Source organism: Schistocerca piceifrons, chromosome 5, assembly GCF_021461385.2.
Source record: "Schistocerca piceifrons isolate TAMUIC-IGC-003096 chromosome 5, iqSchPice1.1, whole genome shotgun sequence".
Classification (NCBI taxonomy): domain Eukaryota; kingdom Metazoa; phylum Arthropoda; class Insecta; order Orthoptera; family Acrididae; genus Schistocerca; species Schistocerca piceifrons.
The window spans coordinates 593468196-593482816 of NC_060142.1; the positions used below are offsets into that span (position 1 = coordinate 593468196).

At 43.7% G+C, this 14621-nt stretch overlaps 1 protein-coding gene across 1 annotated transcript in view; it reads right to left on the bottom strand.

Moving 5' to 3' along the window:
- The window catches only part of LOC124799158 (flocculation protein FLO11-like), a 218829-nt gene extending 206317 nt beyond the window's left edge, over positions 1 to 12512 (bottom strand). Inside the window, exon 1 of the mRNA XM_047262696.1 lies at positions 12029 to 12512. Within this exon, the coding sequence (XP_047118652.1) occupies positions 12029 to 12512 (484 nt within the window). The remainder of the gene's footprint in view (positions 1 to 12028) is intronic.
- Positions 12513 to 14621: the final 2109 nt, after the last annotated feature.

Genomic DNA, 14621 nt, shown 5'->3' on the forward strand with positions numbered 1-14621 from the left:
GTGAAATTATTAACCCCCAACGAGTCTAATTAATGTCATGCTTTTCTATTGTAGTTGTTCTTATCCCTTGGAATGAAATTAAAAAAAATTAAAACAGTAAATCTAATTGTCCCCACAAGCTCTATCACTGTAGAACACGAATCTACGGGAAAAAATATACCTTCGACTAATCCGAAATACAAGCCGTCACCAAGAAAATGACTGATTAGTCTGAAAAATTGAATGTTCATAATACTGAACTCCGTGTAGTGCAAAGTTAAATTACTATTCACTTGCGGAAATAAAAAGAAGGTCAAGGATGAATTATGTAGTTGTGTTAGCTTACTGTTGCAAGTCAAAATGATAGGTTGCTGTTGGGTGCATATTCGTAATTAGAAGCGCAATCGTTGCATGCCAAGACATTATTGTAATTAAAGTTAATTTTTTTAGAGTTTAAACATCGCCCGCCTTCATTAACGGTGCACGTAGAAAACTTGATAGGACTGGACATAACAGCCAACCAGTTGCAGACTTACCAAAGGTTTATTAATCCTTTTCAATGGTTTCAACAAATATAAATTTGTGTTCTTGAGAAGCGAAATGAACCTATTCAACAAATCGTTACAAAATAGTTACAAATGCCAGTCAGAGAAGGAACTAAATTTTATACTCAACAATTACAAAAATTGGCTAGAAGAGCAAAATCGCTCGTAAAATCACGTATTGGCATAAACGGATGGTAAAGTCATAACGCTCTTTTCTAGTACAATGTGCATGTCATCCACAAATATCAAATGTTAAAGTGCATAATTGACGATAGTAGCCCAATACAGTAGGGCTTTGCCGTAAAACTTTAAAAGAAAACAATCGTGACTTATTCAAAAATGGCTCTGAGCACTATGGGACTCAACTGCTGAGGTCATTAGTCCCCTAGAACTTAGAACTAGTTAAACCTAACTAACCCAAGGACATCACAAACATCCATGCCCGAGGCAGGATTCGAACCTGCGACCGTAGCGGTCTTGCGGTTCCAGACTGCAGCGCCTTTAACCGCACGGCCACTTCAGCCGGCGTGACTTATTCTCCAGCAGACATTTAGTGTGGCAAATACAAGGCTAGTGACATGAGCCGACTGTGTAAGATGTGAAGGCGATGGCGGTAGGTGAACTATGGTGAGTGGCGCTTACTGCGCGAACTAGTGTGCGCGTGGTCGCACTGAGCAGCCAACCACTGATTCAGCAAGAAAAACAGTTAACAGCTAAAATTAAAACAGAATGAAACTAATGAAAACAGGAAAACTGGGGAAAGGGGGCAGGGAGGCGTTACACTCATATGGCATGTAAAGAGCAAGCAGACTCAGGTAAACAGAGATAATTATTTGCTTATGCGTGCATAATGCAGCGTGAGGAGAGAACTTGTTAATAAATTAGGGAATGTGCCAAGTATCAGTACAAGAAGCCAATACACCTCTTAAGACATGTTAAAATAATGTAAAAAAGGCATAATATGTATAGCCACGTTAATCACCACTTAAATTGGAAATTGTTGGTAAGGTCTTATGGGACCAAACTGCTGAAGTCATCGCTCTAGGCTTACAAACTACTACTTAACCTAACTTAAACTAACTTACGCTACGGACAACATCCACACCCATGTCCGAGGGAGGACTCGAACCTCCGACGGGGGGAGCCTCGCGGACCGTGACAAGGCACCCTGGACCCCGCGCTGCAATCCATTCCTATTTTGAATAGTTTTATTCTGTTTTAATTTTAGCTGTTAACCATATTACTTGGTTAATCAGGCATCGGCTGCCCATTACGCGCAAACTGGTTCGCGTAGTAAACGCCACCTACCATAATTTACCTGTCGCCAGTGCCTGGACTAATGACAGTCGGATCACGTCACTAGCCTTGCATGTGCCGCACTACATGTCTTTCCATTTAAAGTTTTACGGCAAAGCCCAAGAGTATTGGGCTACTACCTTCAGTTATGCATCTGATATATGTGGGTGACTCGCAGATTGTGTTAGACGAGAGCTTTATGGCGTCAACACACTTTATGCCAATATATGATTTACGAATGAGTACGCTCCTCTAAAAATGTATGTAATTAAAGTTTATCGAATATGGCTCCTTATCTGGTTGACATTTCTAACAGTTTTGTAGCAGTTTGTTCTCTAGGTCCATTTTCTTTCTGGAAAAGACAAATTTATATTTGTCGAACAACGGTAAAGGGTTAATAAACCTTTAAGCCTGCAACTGGTTGACTTATTTCCAATTCTAACAAGTCAAGTAGTTAAAGTTGTTATTATTATTAGTTTCATCAAAAAATAACTTGAGTTAAGCAGTTAGTGTTCTTTAAGTATCTTTCAGGTCCATACATGGAATGTCAAAATTTTTGCGATAAGGAAGTCTGCCATACTGCCTACATCACGGTGTGTTATTACATTGTAACATCGTATGCACCCGCCAATTACTCTTTTTTTATGAAAACCAAAGCAAAGAAATTCTCCCTAATGATAAAACCCCTCCGCCTCGCTTCCATCCTATTCTGGACACGAAGCATCCGAACCATATGTTTCGCCAATTTTCCGCGTAATAAGTCCAGAGGTTCTCAGTTAGAACCTGTACATAAGTGTATCGTTTTCGCCCAGATGTTGGAATCCATTCGTGAAAGGCACTCGAGAGAAGTATCTGCCGGTATGCCTTATGTGAGTTTCGAATTCGCCGTATTGGTCATTTCGTTGGTTGGGTGGTTGATTTGGGGGAGCGGACCAAACAGCAAGGTCATCGGTCCCATCGGATTAGGGACGGGCGGGGAAGAAAGTCTTGCCGCGCTCTATCAAAGGAACCGTTCCGGTATTTGCCTGAAGCGATTTACGGAAATCAGGGCAAAGCTAAAATCAGGATGGCCGGACGCGGGTTTGAACAGTCGAAGGTTAATTTGATGCAGCTCTCCATGCTTTTCTACCTTGTGCACGCATCTACACCTACGAATAACTACTGCAATCTGCATCCATCTGATTCTTCTTACTGTATTCGTCTCTTGGTCTTCCCCTACGAGCTTTACCTCCCCCCCCCCCCCCTCCCGCCCCACGCTTCCCTCCGTTACTAAGTTGGTGATCCTTTGATATCCCAGTATATGTCCTATCAACCGATCTCTTCCTCTAGTCATGTTGTCCCTCAAATTACTTTCCTCAAAAAATGGGTCAAATGGATCTGAGCACTATGGGACTCAACATCTTAGGTCATAAGTCCCCTAGAACTTAGAACTACTTAAACCTAACTAACCTAAGTACATCACACACACCCATGCCCGAGGCAGGATTCGAACCTGCGACCGTAACAGTCCCGCGGTTCCGGACTGCAGCGCCAGAACCGCTAGACCACCGCGGCCGGCTTACTTTCCTCACTAATTCAATTCAGTATCTGCTCATTAGGTACGTCACATACGTCCCAAATAATCAAGAGTTAAAATTACAGACCTTAAAGGATCCGAGGATAAGTGTTATCAAATGGTCGCAATTGTACGTTTCATGATGTACGATGTATCGAACGAGCAGTGTCTGTCGGAAAGATGTCTGTAAAATGCGTTTTATAGCAAACAATGGCTTTCCGTATTAACGATGTTGGCGCTACCTTGAATACCGATAGGCAATAGAATATGGGGTGTCCACGCTAGATTGTACCGCTCATTACAGTTCATGATTGGTTTTTGAAAATGGAGCATTCCTCGTTGCAGTAATTCGCGGATATGCATTTTTAAGCGTGGTGCAGCAGGACGTAGTGGGCGGAAAGTCGAACGAATGAAAACACTACCCTTTCGCAACAAACATAGCGCTACTTGGAAAGAATTATCACAGTGAACAGAAACTTGTGAAAAAATTAGATCGTTCAAGCTAGACTGCTGTCCTTGCCGAAGAGTAGCTCCCTCGCCAAAGAAATGGTCGCACAGAAGAATGAGAGATGTTTTGGATCGGTTGTGGAAAGATCGCCAGTAAGCACCCGTCTACTTGCCCATGAAATTCACGCTACGAAGAAAATTGTGCAGAGAATGATGTTGGAGCAGCATATACACCCATATACCCATTTCATAAACAGTGCAAATAAATGACCAAATAATTTTGAACCCACAATTTAGATGTTTCGGTAGATTTTGTGCGAGGCACGCTTTGAGGCTGGAGATCGTCGCTTTGAAAAATCGCTATGGCCACAAGTAGCTGCTACTATGTGTTAGTTGATTATGTCAATAAAAATCTAAATATTCACTTTTGACCATTAATTGATTATTAGAAAGCACTCAGTTTAGGTTGTTCTTCGAACTATGAGGGGCGTTCAATAAGAAATGCAACGCATTTTTTTCTAGGGCAATTTTGGTTGAAAATTGCGGAATAAGTTGCAGAACATCGTGGAATACTCCCGCTGCAGCCCATATAGTTACATGAAGTTCCGTTAGGTGGCGGCACTATACGTAGACTTCAAAATGGCATCTGTAACGGAGGTGCATTCCAAGCAGAGAGCTGCCATTGAGTTGCATTTGGCGGAAAACCAGAGCATCTCAGATACTCATAGGCGCTTACAGAATATCTACGGAGACCCGGCAGTGAACAAAAGCACGCCGAGTCGTTGGACAAGGCGTCTGTCATCTTCGCAACAAGGTCGCACAAACCTGTCCGATCTTCCGCGTTGCGAGCGGCCGCACACAGCTGCGGCTCCTGCAATGTTGGCACGTGCGGACGCTCTCATTCGAGGTGATCGACGGGATCACAATCAAAGACCTCGCTGCACAACTTGACGTCTCTGTCGGTAGTGCTGACACACTCGTCCACCAGTTGGAGTATGCAAAGGTGTGTCCCCACTGGATTCTTCGCAGCACGAGTTCCGAGGCTGATCGTGACAATTTTTTTGTCAAACATCATCACGGGCTATGAAATATGGGTTCATCACTTCGAACCGGAAACAAAACCGCAATCCATACAGTGGCGCAACACTACTTCTCCTCGCATAAAAAGTTGAATGTGCGCCCTCAGCTGAAGGGGTCATTCTGTCTGATGTCCTCCCTCGTGGTGCAACGATCAACTCTGAAATGTATTGTGCTACCCTCAGGAAATTGAAGAAACGACTTCAGTGCGTTTGTCGACACAAAAATGCAAATGAACTTCTCTTCTCCATGACAACGCAAGATCTCACATACGTCTGTGCGCCCGAGAGGAGCTCACAAAACATCATTAGACTGTTCTTCCTCTCCTACACTACAACCCTCATATCGCATCTTCCGACATCGATCTCTTTGGCCCAATGGAGGATGCACTCCTTGGGAAGCAGTACTTCGATGATGGGGAGGTTACCGATGCAGCAAGACGTTGGCTCCGACATCGACCAGTAAAGTGCTACCATGCTGACGTAGAGACCCTCCCAAGTAAGGTGGCGTAAGGCCGCCGCCTTGAACGTAGATTTTGTTGAAAACTACGGTTTTGAGCCGTGCGCCGCTCGTGTTCGTGCCATATCTCATTTTCACTGTACTTCCACCTCGTTATGTTAATTTCAATTACTGGTGTCACTGAGTTGCCGCCTTGCCTGCCCGTGAGCGGCACCAGCGGCGCTTATCGATATAAGCCCTGGCGTATTATCTATGCTGACTGCTATTACTTCCCGGTTGTGGTGTGTTCGGAGTTATTTCGGATCTGCCAGTGAGTTGGGAAGCGCTAGCGGTGCAGTTCGGACCTGCCAGTGTTTGGCTTAGGACACGGTAGAACTTCAGTCGGGGTGCGGCTGCAGTGAGGTTCGGACAGCCATGACTCGCCCGACGGTTGCCGATACATATCACTTCAGTGCGGACCACCTTGATTGATCGTCGGTCGTTCGTCTTGTCGGACGATGTGTATGTTGGCCGGCGATCGCTTATGGGTTGCCTGCATGTTCCGACTCGTGATTCGTCCTTGTTATTGCACAGTCGCTGCCGTTAGTATTGTCTAGTCCTTCGTGCGAGTGTTCGTGAAACTGTGTGTAGCCTGTGATGTCGACTGCTCAGTTATTTTAGTGTTGTCTCCGTGCTGATGTGTGGAGTCGGTCGGTTGGCGTGGAGCAGCGAGGAAATCTCCGCGGGGCGTTGTTTGGCCGGCCCCGCTGGCGGTCTCTACGCACGGGGCTGTTCGCATTGCTACGAGATCCGTGGCTCACCGACCTGAACACGAAAGTTGAGCTTGGATTTAATTTACCAGCAAGTTACGACTGTTCACACTGTGCCGTTTGGTTCTTATTGTTAGCTGTGGGGACATTCCCGTGAGCAACAACGTGTGTGTTAGAGTTGGCGAAGGTTTAGCCACCATCCGGTGGAGTGTAACTGTATTTGTTTATTTGCAATTGAAGTGCACCAGCAGAATTTTCTGCCTTGTGGCCGTTAACGATCCGGTTACCTGCGCTGGCCATTGGCGTAAATTTAGGCAGAGTCCTTTCCTCACTGTCTTGTCGCTGTCCAGCTCGGTGTGTAGTTCGACAGCTAAATGTATGCTTGGGTGTGGGCGTCCATGCCTTTTACGATTGCACTCAACTCCCAGTTGTGTGCTGGTCGAGTGGAGCGCAAGTTGCCTTGTCGGTGGGTCTGTTGACTCTGTTGGTTGGGTTGTCGTCAGATCGAGAATGGTTGGGCCGACTGCTTGTCTCACCTAAGTGATCGTTAGTATTTCAAGTGGTGGCCGACCCCCGAAACTTCTGAGCGCCGTTAGCTATTCTGCCTTTTCTTATTTTCCGTTGTATGTATTTGTATGGCTGACCAAACACGCTGAGCTACCGTGCCGTCACCACTCGGCTGCAGTCGCTTCATCGTTAAAATGACCACGCATAGATATATATTCGAGGACCGAAATTATCTTGCAGTTTTCTCAATAACGCTTGAGAAGTACGCGCTACTCCTTGCACATTTTGTTGCCCTCATGGAGTACTACGAGTGTACGAAGTTGACAGTAAATCCGTGTTCCAAACGCCGTGGCCTCCCCTTGTCAGTCACAGTCTACAGTCTTACTTAGCCTGTGACAGTTTGCTCCTGCAGTAGCGGGAGCCACACAATGCACTACGCTCTTTAGTTTCTTTCTTGTAATAGCTGAACTTTATTGCTGTCTGTAAAGTTTCTTCTGCTTGGAGAAAGCTACAAGCTAAGTAAAACTTCTGTTTACTATATTCATCATTTCTGCTCCTGCCAAGCTTTCCTACGTCGACAGCTGCCGCACCACGCTGCAGCCCACCTCACTTACCGTTGTGCACGATGTAATACTCAACAACTCGTGTAACCCCTTCTGTTATTGCGAATAATGACTTCAGTGTTACAGAGTGTAATGTCTCAAATGGAAAAGTGAGAAATAGTATCTCCTGTTATAAATAAAGTAGGCTATGCAGTCCTGAGTGTACAGACAATACCAAATCACAGAAGTCCTGCGGTCTTCGACACAGCGCGTGATAAAATGACGTCATGTTCGCCTCGTGTGCTGTGAATTGAGTGTTAGCCGCCAACTACACCCGCGAGCAAGCGCTGTACAGGTTATTGCCGCCTCCACATCTAGCCTCCTTTCATTTCGATCCTGCAGTCGGATCTGCTCTTGGAAAACGAGACAGGTGTGAGTGGCTAATCACTGAGCGGTTATTCTCGTCAGTTAGCGAAATTAGAACGCTGGAATGCCATTTCAGAAATTTAATTGCATCTGAAATCTCGCTAAATTCGATAGTTTGACGTCTCTAACGACCTCCATGTCGTCTTTAAATCTCAATCTTACTTTTCCTTCGATAATTTGCGCAACTTTGCGATTTCAAACGAGGAATACTGTATGCATCGTGCGATGCTATGTATATTGTCAATGAATCAGTTCAATCGGAATTTTCGCGACCCAAAGCATGGTCACCTGATTCTAATCCCAGCTCGACCGTTACAAATCCGCCGCTAACTCAGCTGAACTGTGCACAGGCAAGTTTCAGCAAGGCAAGATGGCTCCGTGTATACGTTATCTTTGGTGGATTCCGGATTACAATGCTGAAGCCAACTGTTAGATATATTTACAGTTTATCGTAATACGCTTCAGTTATGCCCTAGTAATTCACACATTCTTCAGTTATGCGCTAATAATTTACATACTCTTCCTTTATGCGCTATTAATCGTCCTTGCGTATCACCCGCATGTCTTAACTGAGAAATATCTCCCAATGGAACTGACCGTTGTAACAAAACAGGCTGTATTGGGTCATGTGGAGTACCCGACACAGCAGGTTTCGTAGTATGCGATACGCGCTAAAACAGATGTGAGTAGTGTAAAGGACACTTAGTGATAAGGTCACTAAGTGCAACAGTCTGAAATAGTTGTAATAAAAATGTTAAATTGTGTCACAAGCCAATTAATGTATGTTCTTTATCAGGTACAGTAATATACAGTTAGGATAAGTCATTATCACTTTGATATGAATTTCGGGATGTTTTGAAGAGAAAGAACAAGTTTTGGAATCAGTGTTAATAGTGTATAAATGTCAGTAACCTTTTTCATTCAGTTTTGTAATTATAATTCAATTAGTAAAATTCATTGTTTACCATAACGCAAATTAACTGTGTAAACCATTAATTTTGGAAAAGCTTAACATTTATGTATCTTTGCAAGTCAGAACAACATTATCTTACGGAAATCGCCAGCTAAAAACCTGTAATTAAACTCGTAATTAATGTTTCTGGAACATTCTATAGAGAAATTAAGTGCACTGTTCACATATTACGAAAACTAGAGAAGATTCGTTTAAACCGGAGACATAACCTAATTCAGAAAAACAATTTGTATCATAAATAATGTTAGAAGATCAATTGATTAATTTTTTGTAACACGATTTAAAGATTTTGTGATGTGCGTAATTATTCCGCATTTTAGCCTTCAAATGTTGTAAAAAGTCATTTTGAACGTTCGAATTGTAATTTTGATGTTGTAGAAATATTACCAGCTCAAAATTCTTTAATAAAAGCGCATAATTAATTAAATTACGTAAAGATATTCGAGAATGTTCTGGACTGAATAATAAGAACTTAATTGTTAACATAATGTATGTTTCAAAATTGCACTTGTAAAAGATAGTTAATTTCGGGAATATGCATTATCATTGTACTCGTTTTAATTTCTGCTAAAACTCTGTAATGTCAGTTTTTGCTAGATTAACTTACTGCAACTGTAACATCAAACATGAAATAACGTAATAATGTGAAGAAACGCAATTGTTAAAAGATGTATAAATACACCTTGTCCAAAGCCTTGGGGGCGTGACGAGGGCGGTTGGAGTACTATTTGGTGTGTCCTGATTCCTGTAAAGTTGTGACAAATAAACAAGTGTTGTCAACAGATTAATTGGTTTACGTTTGGTAGTGACCCAAGACTTTCTGCAGCGAAATTATCGCCTCTAAATATGTAAAAGATCAGCTGTACCATGTTAAACCTGAATTGACAGGATTACTACGTTAGATTTGGTGAATGGAGCTGGTATGAGAAGCTACGTTGGATTCGGCGTTGGAGCTGGGCTTCTGGACCGGGTTATGTTTTACCGTCTGTGTTAAGGCAATGCTACCTCCTATCCTGCAAATAATCCTTTACCCGGTTTAATTTCTCCTTCGTCTAAATGAACGAAACGCTTACAGTATGGCTCGACGAGTCGCAACGGAAAACTTAGTTACTGAGTTGTTCAAGAAGATCTACGATAAAGGACTGTTCGAACAATACTTGGATATAAGGCTGAAGCCATTCAGGTTAAGTTGGAGGTGGAAGCGAGTAATACTCGTACATTGTCTCTCTTGCTTGACAGTTAGCAGTTTATCGCAAGTGCGTCCAAAAGATTAGTTTATTTTAATCGCAACGTTCATGCAACTTTGTTACCAACGTACGCGTAAAAATTTCTCGATGTGTAACCCGCGTCAGGTTTTAGTAAAATCACGAGTTTTCCAAGATATTCATTAACTTTATCGTCCGGTGCTGGCTGACTGAGCAATTTGTGTCTTTTGTATACTGCAATGGTCTGCCATTACAGTTGGTGGATTGATGTTATTTGGGGTGGGATTTGCATGCGCAAATGGGAGAAACGGACAACGCGGAGAGTGCGGGCCCTGTTTTAGTTTGGGGATTGTAAGGAATACTGAGGGAATACCTTTTCCGTTGGCAGAACAGGTTCGCACCATTATTTAACAGTGAACGCATTTCTTACTTGGTGCAGTTTATAATTTCTTTTTGTTTGGGCACGTGCTTCAAGTCTTTTAATTCAGACTGCAGACTGACATTGTCTTAGTTCTGTATATTAAAAAATTTCAAGTCTGAATAATTCTGAGTAGGTATTGGAAACTCCGTTCGTTATAGTCGGTTTCCTAAACATCGAATGGCTCAGTCGCCTGTCTTACATTCCACCGAATCAAAAATTACCTCGTTTTCTTTTACTGCTTATAAATCTGATATTCATTGTACAGAATTTATATGGTCCAAGAACTGGTTTACATCGTCCGCTCTTCGAGGACAGATTAAGAAAAGCTACCACCCACATACCGATAAAAACAGGTAAAACAGAAGCTAACTGAGTTTGTCAGGCCTTCCTAATCTTCCATGACGAAGTTGCCAGTGATCTGACATTACGAGGGAACCCCCTGCTCTACCATCTCAGGTCGCTGTCCATTTCCCGCACGTGCACAAGCGAACCTCACCCCAGGTGACGTCGCTCCAGCAATAAGAGACCACTAGTGTGGACTACGAGCTTAGCGCCCGCTGCTTCGCTTGCGTGGACTGTATGGTCTGTACAGTTTTTTTTCTCTAATCTAATTTTTATATTGTTCACAAATTGCAACGCCTTCTGAGCTATTCACGCTATTTAATGCCATAAACGCATTGTCTTTTCCGAATATACTTTTGACCAAAAAGCGATTTTGGTAGCTAAGAGTCCAAGATTTTTCTTAATCAAGGTTTTTTGCGTTCTTGTGATAATCTTTCCATAGAAACTTTCAAAAAAATGGTTCAAATGGCTCTGAGCACTATGGGACTCAACTGCTGAGGTCATTAGTCCCCTAGAACTTAGAACTAGTTAAACCTAACTAACCTAAGGACATCACAAACATCCATGCCCGAGGCAGGATTCGAACCTGCGACCGTAGCGGTCTTGCGGTTCCAGACTGCAGCGCCTTTAACCGCACGGCCACTTCGGCCGGCAGAAACTTTCATTTCCCAACTTCTGTATATCTAACAGAGAAGTGAAATAGCAACTTCATAGATTTAGCTTTCGATTTTTTAACTTAACGAAATATTTTATTAACAATTTTCTTCCCCTATTTCATCCCCTTAAGATGTGAATGTTCACAAACAGTAGAACACGTATTTTTTTTAAATTTCGGACAGAAAAGCCAATTACAAATTTTCATAGATTTACCTTTCGAAGTTCCAAAAACACTGAAACGCATTTTTTTATTTGTAATCGAGAATTCTTTTTTTTTATTTTAGTAAAAACATTCACCCAAAATTTCACGTACATATGGCTTAAATTTCCAAAAATGCTGATACAAGTATTTCTTTATTGCTGACCAAGAAACCCAACGCCAATTTTCGTTGGTCTAGCTTCAAAATTTTCTTAATAACGACTTATTTTCAAGAAACATTTCATCCTCTCTTTTACCATCTTAGGAGTAGAATTTCGAAAAATACCTTCTTAAACGACGCCTGCAGTGTAAGATCACTACCCTCTCCAAATTTCACCCTTCAGTTCTTACGGGTTTGGGTGGGCGTTGATGAGTCAGTCAGTCAGGGCACTAACTGCGGTTTATATCCATACATATAAAAGGCAGTCAGTTAATGATGATGGCGGTCTTGAATATCTTCGAAAGCTCGACTTTTAACTCACACAAGGCGCGATTTCACAACGAGATGGTTTTATACACGAATGCTATTATATTACCGAGCGCATGCAAAAAGTAATACCATATCCACTGCGGGTTAAGTCTTCAGTAAACGTCCCGTTGTTAAAGTCCTCGGTTCATGCACCGTCGACACGGGGTCCGCGGTACTCACCCCTAGAGTTGAGACCGGAGGCGTCGCCGATTGGGGGTGGCGTCGTGGGGATGGCCTGCGACTGGCTGCGGCGGATGCTGCCGCGCAGGTCGGGGGCGGCGGGGGGCTGCGCGTCCCTGGGCGGCGGCTTGGAGGAGGCGGGGGCGGCGCCGGGCCGGAAGCGGCGCAGCAGCGCGGGGGACAGCAGCAGGCGGCTGCCCGCGTCCAGGGTGCGGCTGAACGAGAAGCGGCGCCGCGCGGGCTTACCGGGGGTGGCGTCGGGGCCCGGCGGCGGCGGCTGCGTCAGCGGCCGCGGCGGCGGGGGCGGCTGCCGCTGCACCTCCGACGGCGGCGGCGGGGGCGGCGACAGGCTGAGGCGCGGGGGCGGCGGCCGCGCGGGGGTGGGCCCGCGCACCGTCACCGCCACGTCCAGCGCGGGGCTCGGGCTCGACTCCCTGCGGACAGAACGGGGCCATCTCACCGCCTGTGTCTGCAGTCCGCACATTCGCCAGAGCGCCACTGTTTTAGGAGTAGCGAAACGCTCGGTAGCTGTCACCGAGACACAGGCAGCTACATTAAATTACGTTTCCCACTGTACGACCTCGCTTGCGGCTGCGACGGAGCTCCCCGCTGCGACGCGCGGCTGATGCAGTTCCTGTCACAGCACTGCATCAGTATGCAGCGCTGACACGGTGTTCTGACAAGGACAGGGTCTGGCACGTGGATCAGCGATTTTGATCAAGTTTTGCACGACGATCTATACCGAAAATAGTGAGACACGTGTTTCATGTTTTTGTTCCACACTCAGCAGTTTGTGAAAAAACCGACGTCAAAGTTGATGAATGGAGGTCAAAGATGATAGTGGAAAACCGCGTTTTAAATGCTATACATCGAAAGAGCCTCTAAAAACAAACATATTTTATTAATATAATATGGGGTCCAAAGTTAATAATCGCGTAATTACGTTTTTGGGTTTTCATGCTTTGGGTATTCGTCACTCAGTGCATCTAACAGAACGAGGTCGGCGGTCGGATGGTCCAGGCAACAGACTACCAAATCTCTGGTCCGCATGCGAAACTTGGCCGTGGCATTTTTTCATTTGAAATTTTTTCGGTGTATCTTATAATATTCTGATAATCTGGATACTTCTCTTTGCCTTTTTTTGAAGTAACACATCGGGAGGTGTGATTAATAACCAAATAAGTATATATTATAATGTAATGACAGTTGTTTTCATCGTGACAGATCGTACAAACACTTCAATACGTCTGAAGTTATTATTGCGTAATGCTAACATCGTCTATTTGTGATCGTCTATATTCACATTCCATAGAAAGCATGTGCTGACACGTGTGAATATTACCTAACTATCAGATTAAAAAATTTTGGTTGCAAAATACTAACACTTGTTTACAGAAGAATGGAAAAACTGATAGAAGCCAACCTCGCGGAAGATCAGTTTGGATTCCGGAGAAATGTAAAAACACACGAGGCAATACTGACGCTACGACTTACTTTGGAAGACAGGTGAACGAAAGACCAACCTACATTTACAGCATTTGTTGATAGAGAAAGCTTTCGACAATGTTGACTGGAATACTCTCTCTGAAATTTTGAAGGAAGCAGGGGTAAACAAAGCGAGGGAAGGGTATTTACAACTTGTACAGAATCCAGACGGCTTACTGTATAAGAGTGGAGGGATATAAAAGGGAAGCAGTGGTTGAGATGGGAGTGAGACAGGGTTATAGCCGACCCCCATGTTATTCAATCTGTACATTGAGCAAGCAGTAAAGAAAACCCAAGAAAACTTTGGAGTAGGAATGGAAGTCCGGGAAGATGAAATAAAATCTTTCAGATTTTCTGACGACGTAGTAATTCTGTCAGTGACAGCAAAGGACTTGGAACAGCAACTGAACGGATTGGACAGGGTCTTAAAAGGAGGATATACGACGAACATCAGCAAAACAAGGATAATGGAATGTAGTAGAATTAAATCAGATGATGGCGACGGAATTAGATTCGTAAACGAGACACCTAAAGTAAAAGATGAGTTCTGCCATCTGGGCAGCAAAATAATGATGATGGTCGAAGTAGAGAGGATATAAAATGTAGACTGACAATGGCAAAAAAGCGTTTCTGAAGAAGAGGAATCTATTAACTCAAAATATAGATTGAAGTGTTAGGAGTCTTTTCAGAATGTATTTGTATGGAGTGAGCCAAGTATGTAAGAGAAACATGAACGATAAACACTTTAGGCAGTAAGAGGATAGAAGCTTTTGAAATGTGGTGCTACAGGACAACGCTGAAGATTAGATGAGATCTTGTAACTAATGAGGCGGTAGTGAACAGATCTGGGGAGACAAGAACTTTGTGGCACAATCTGACTACCAGAAGGGATCGGTTGATAGGACACATGGTTAGATGAGATCATGTAACTAATGAGGCGGTAGTGAACAGATCTGGGGAGACAAGAACTTTGTGGCACAACCTGACTACGAGAAGGGATCGGTTGATAGGACACATTCTGAGACATTAAGAGATCACTAACTTAGTGTTAGAGGTAAGAGTGGGGCGTTAAAACCTTAGAGGGAGACTAACGGATGAATGCATTAAG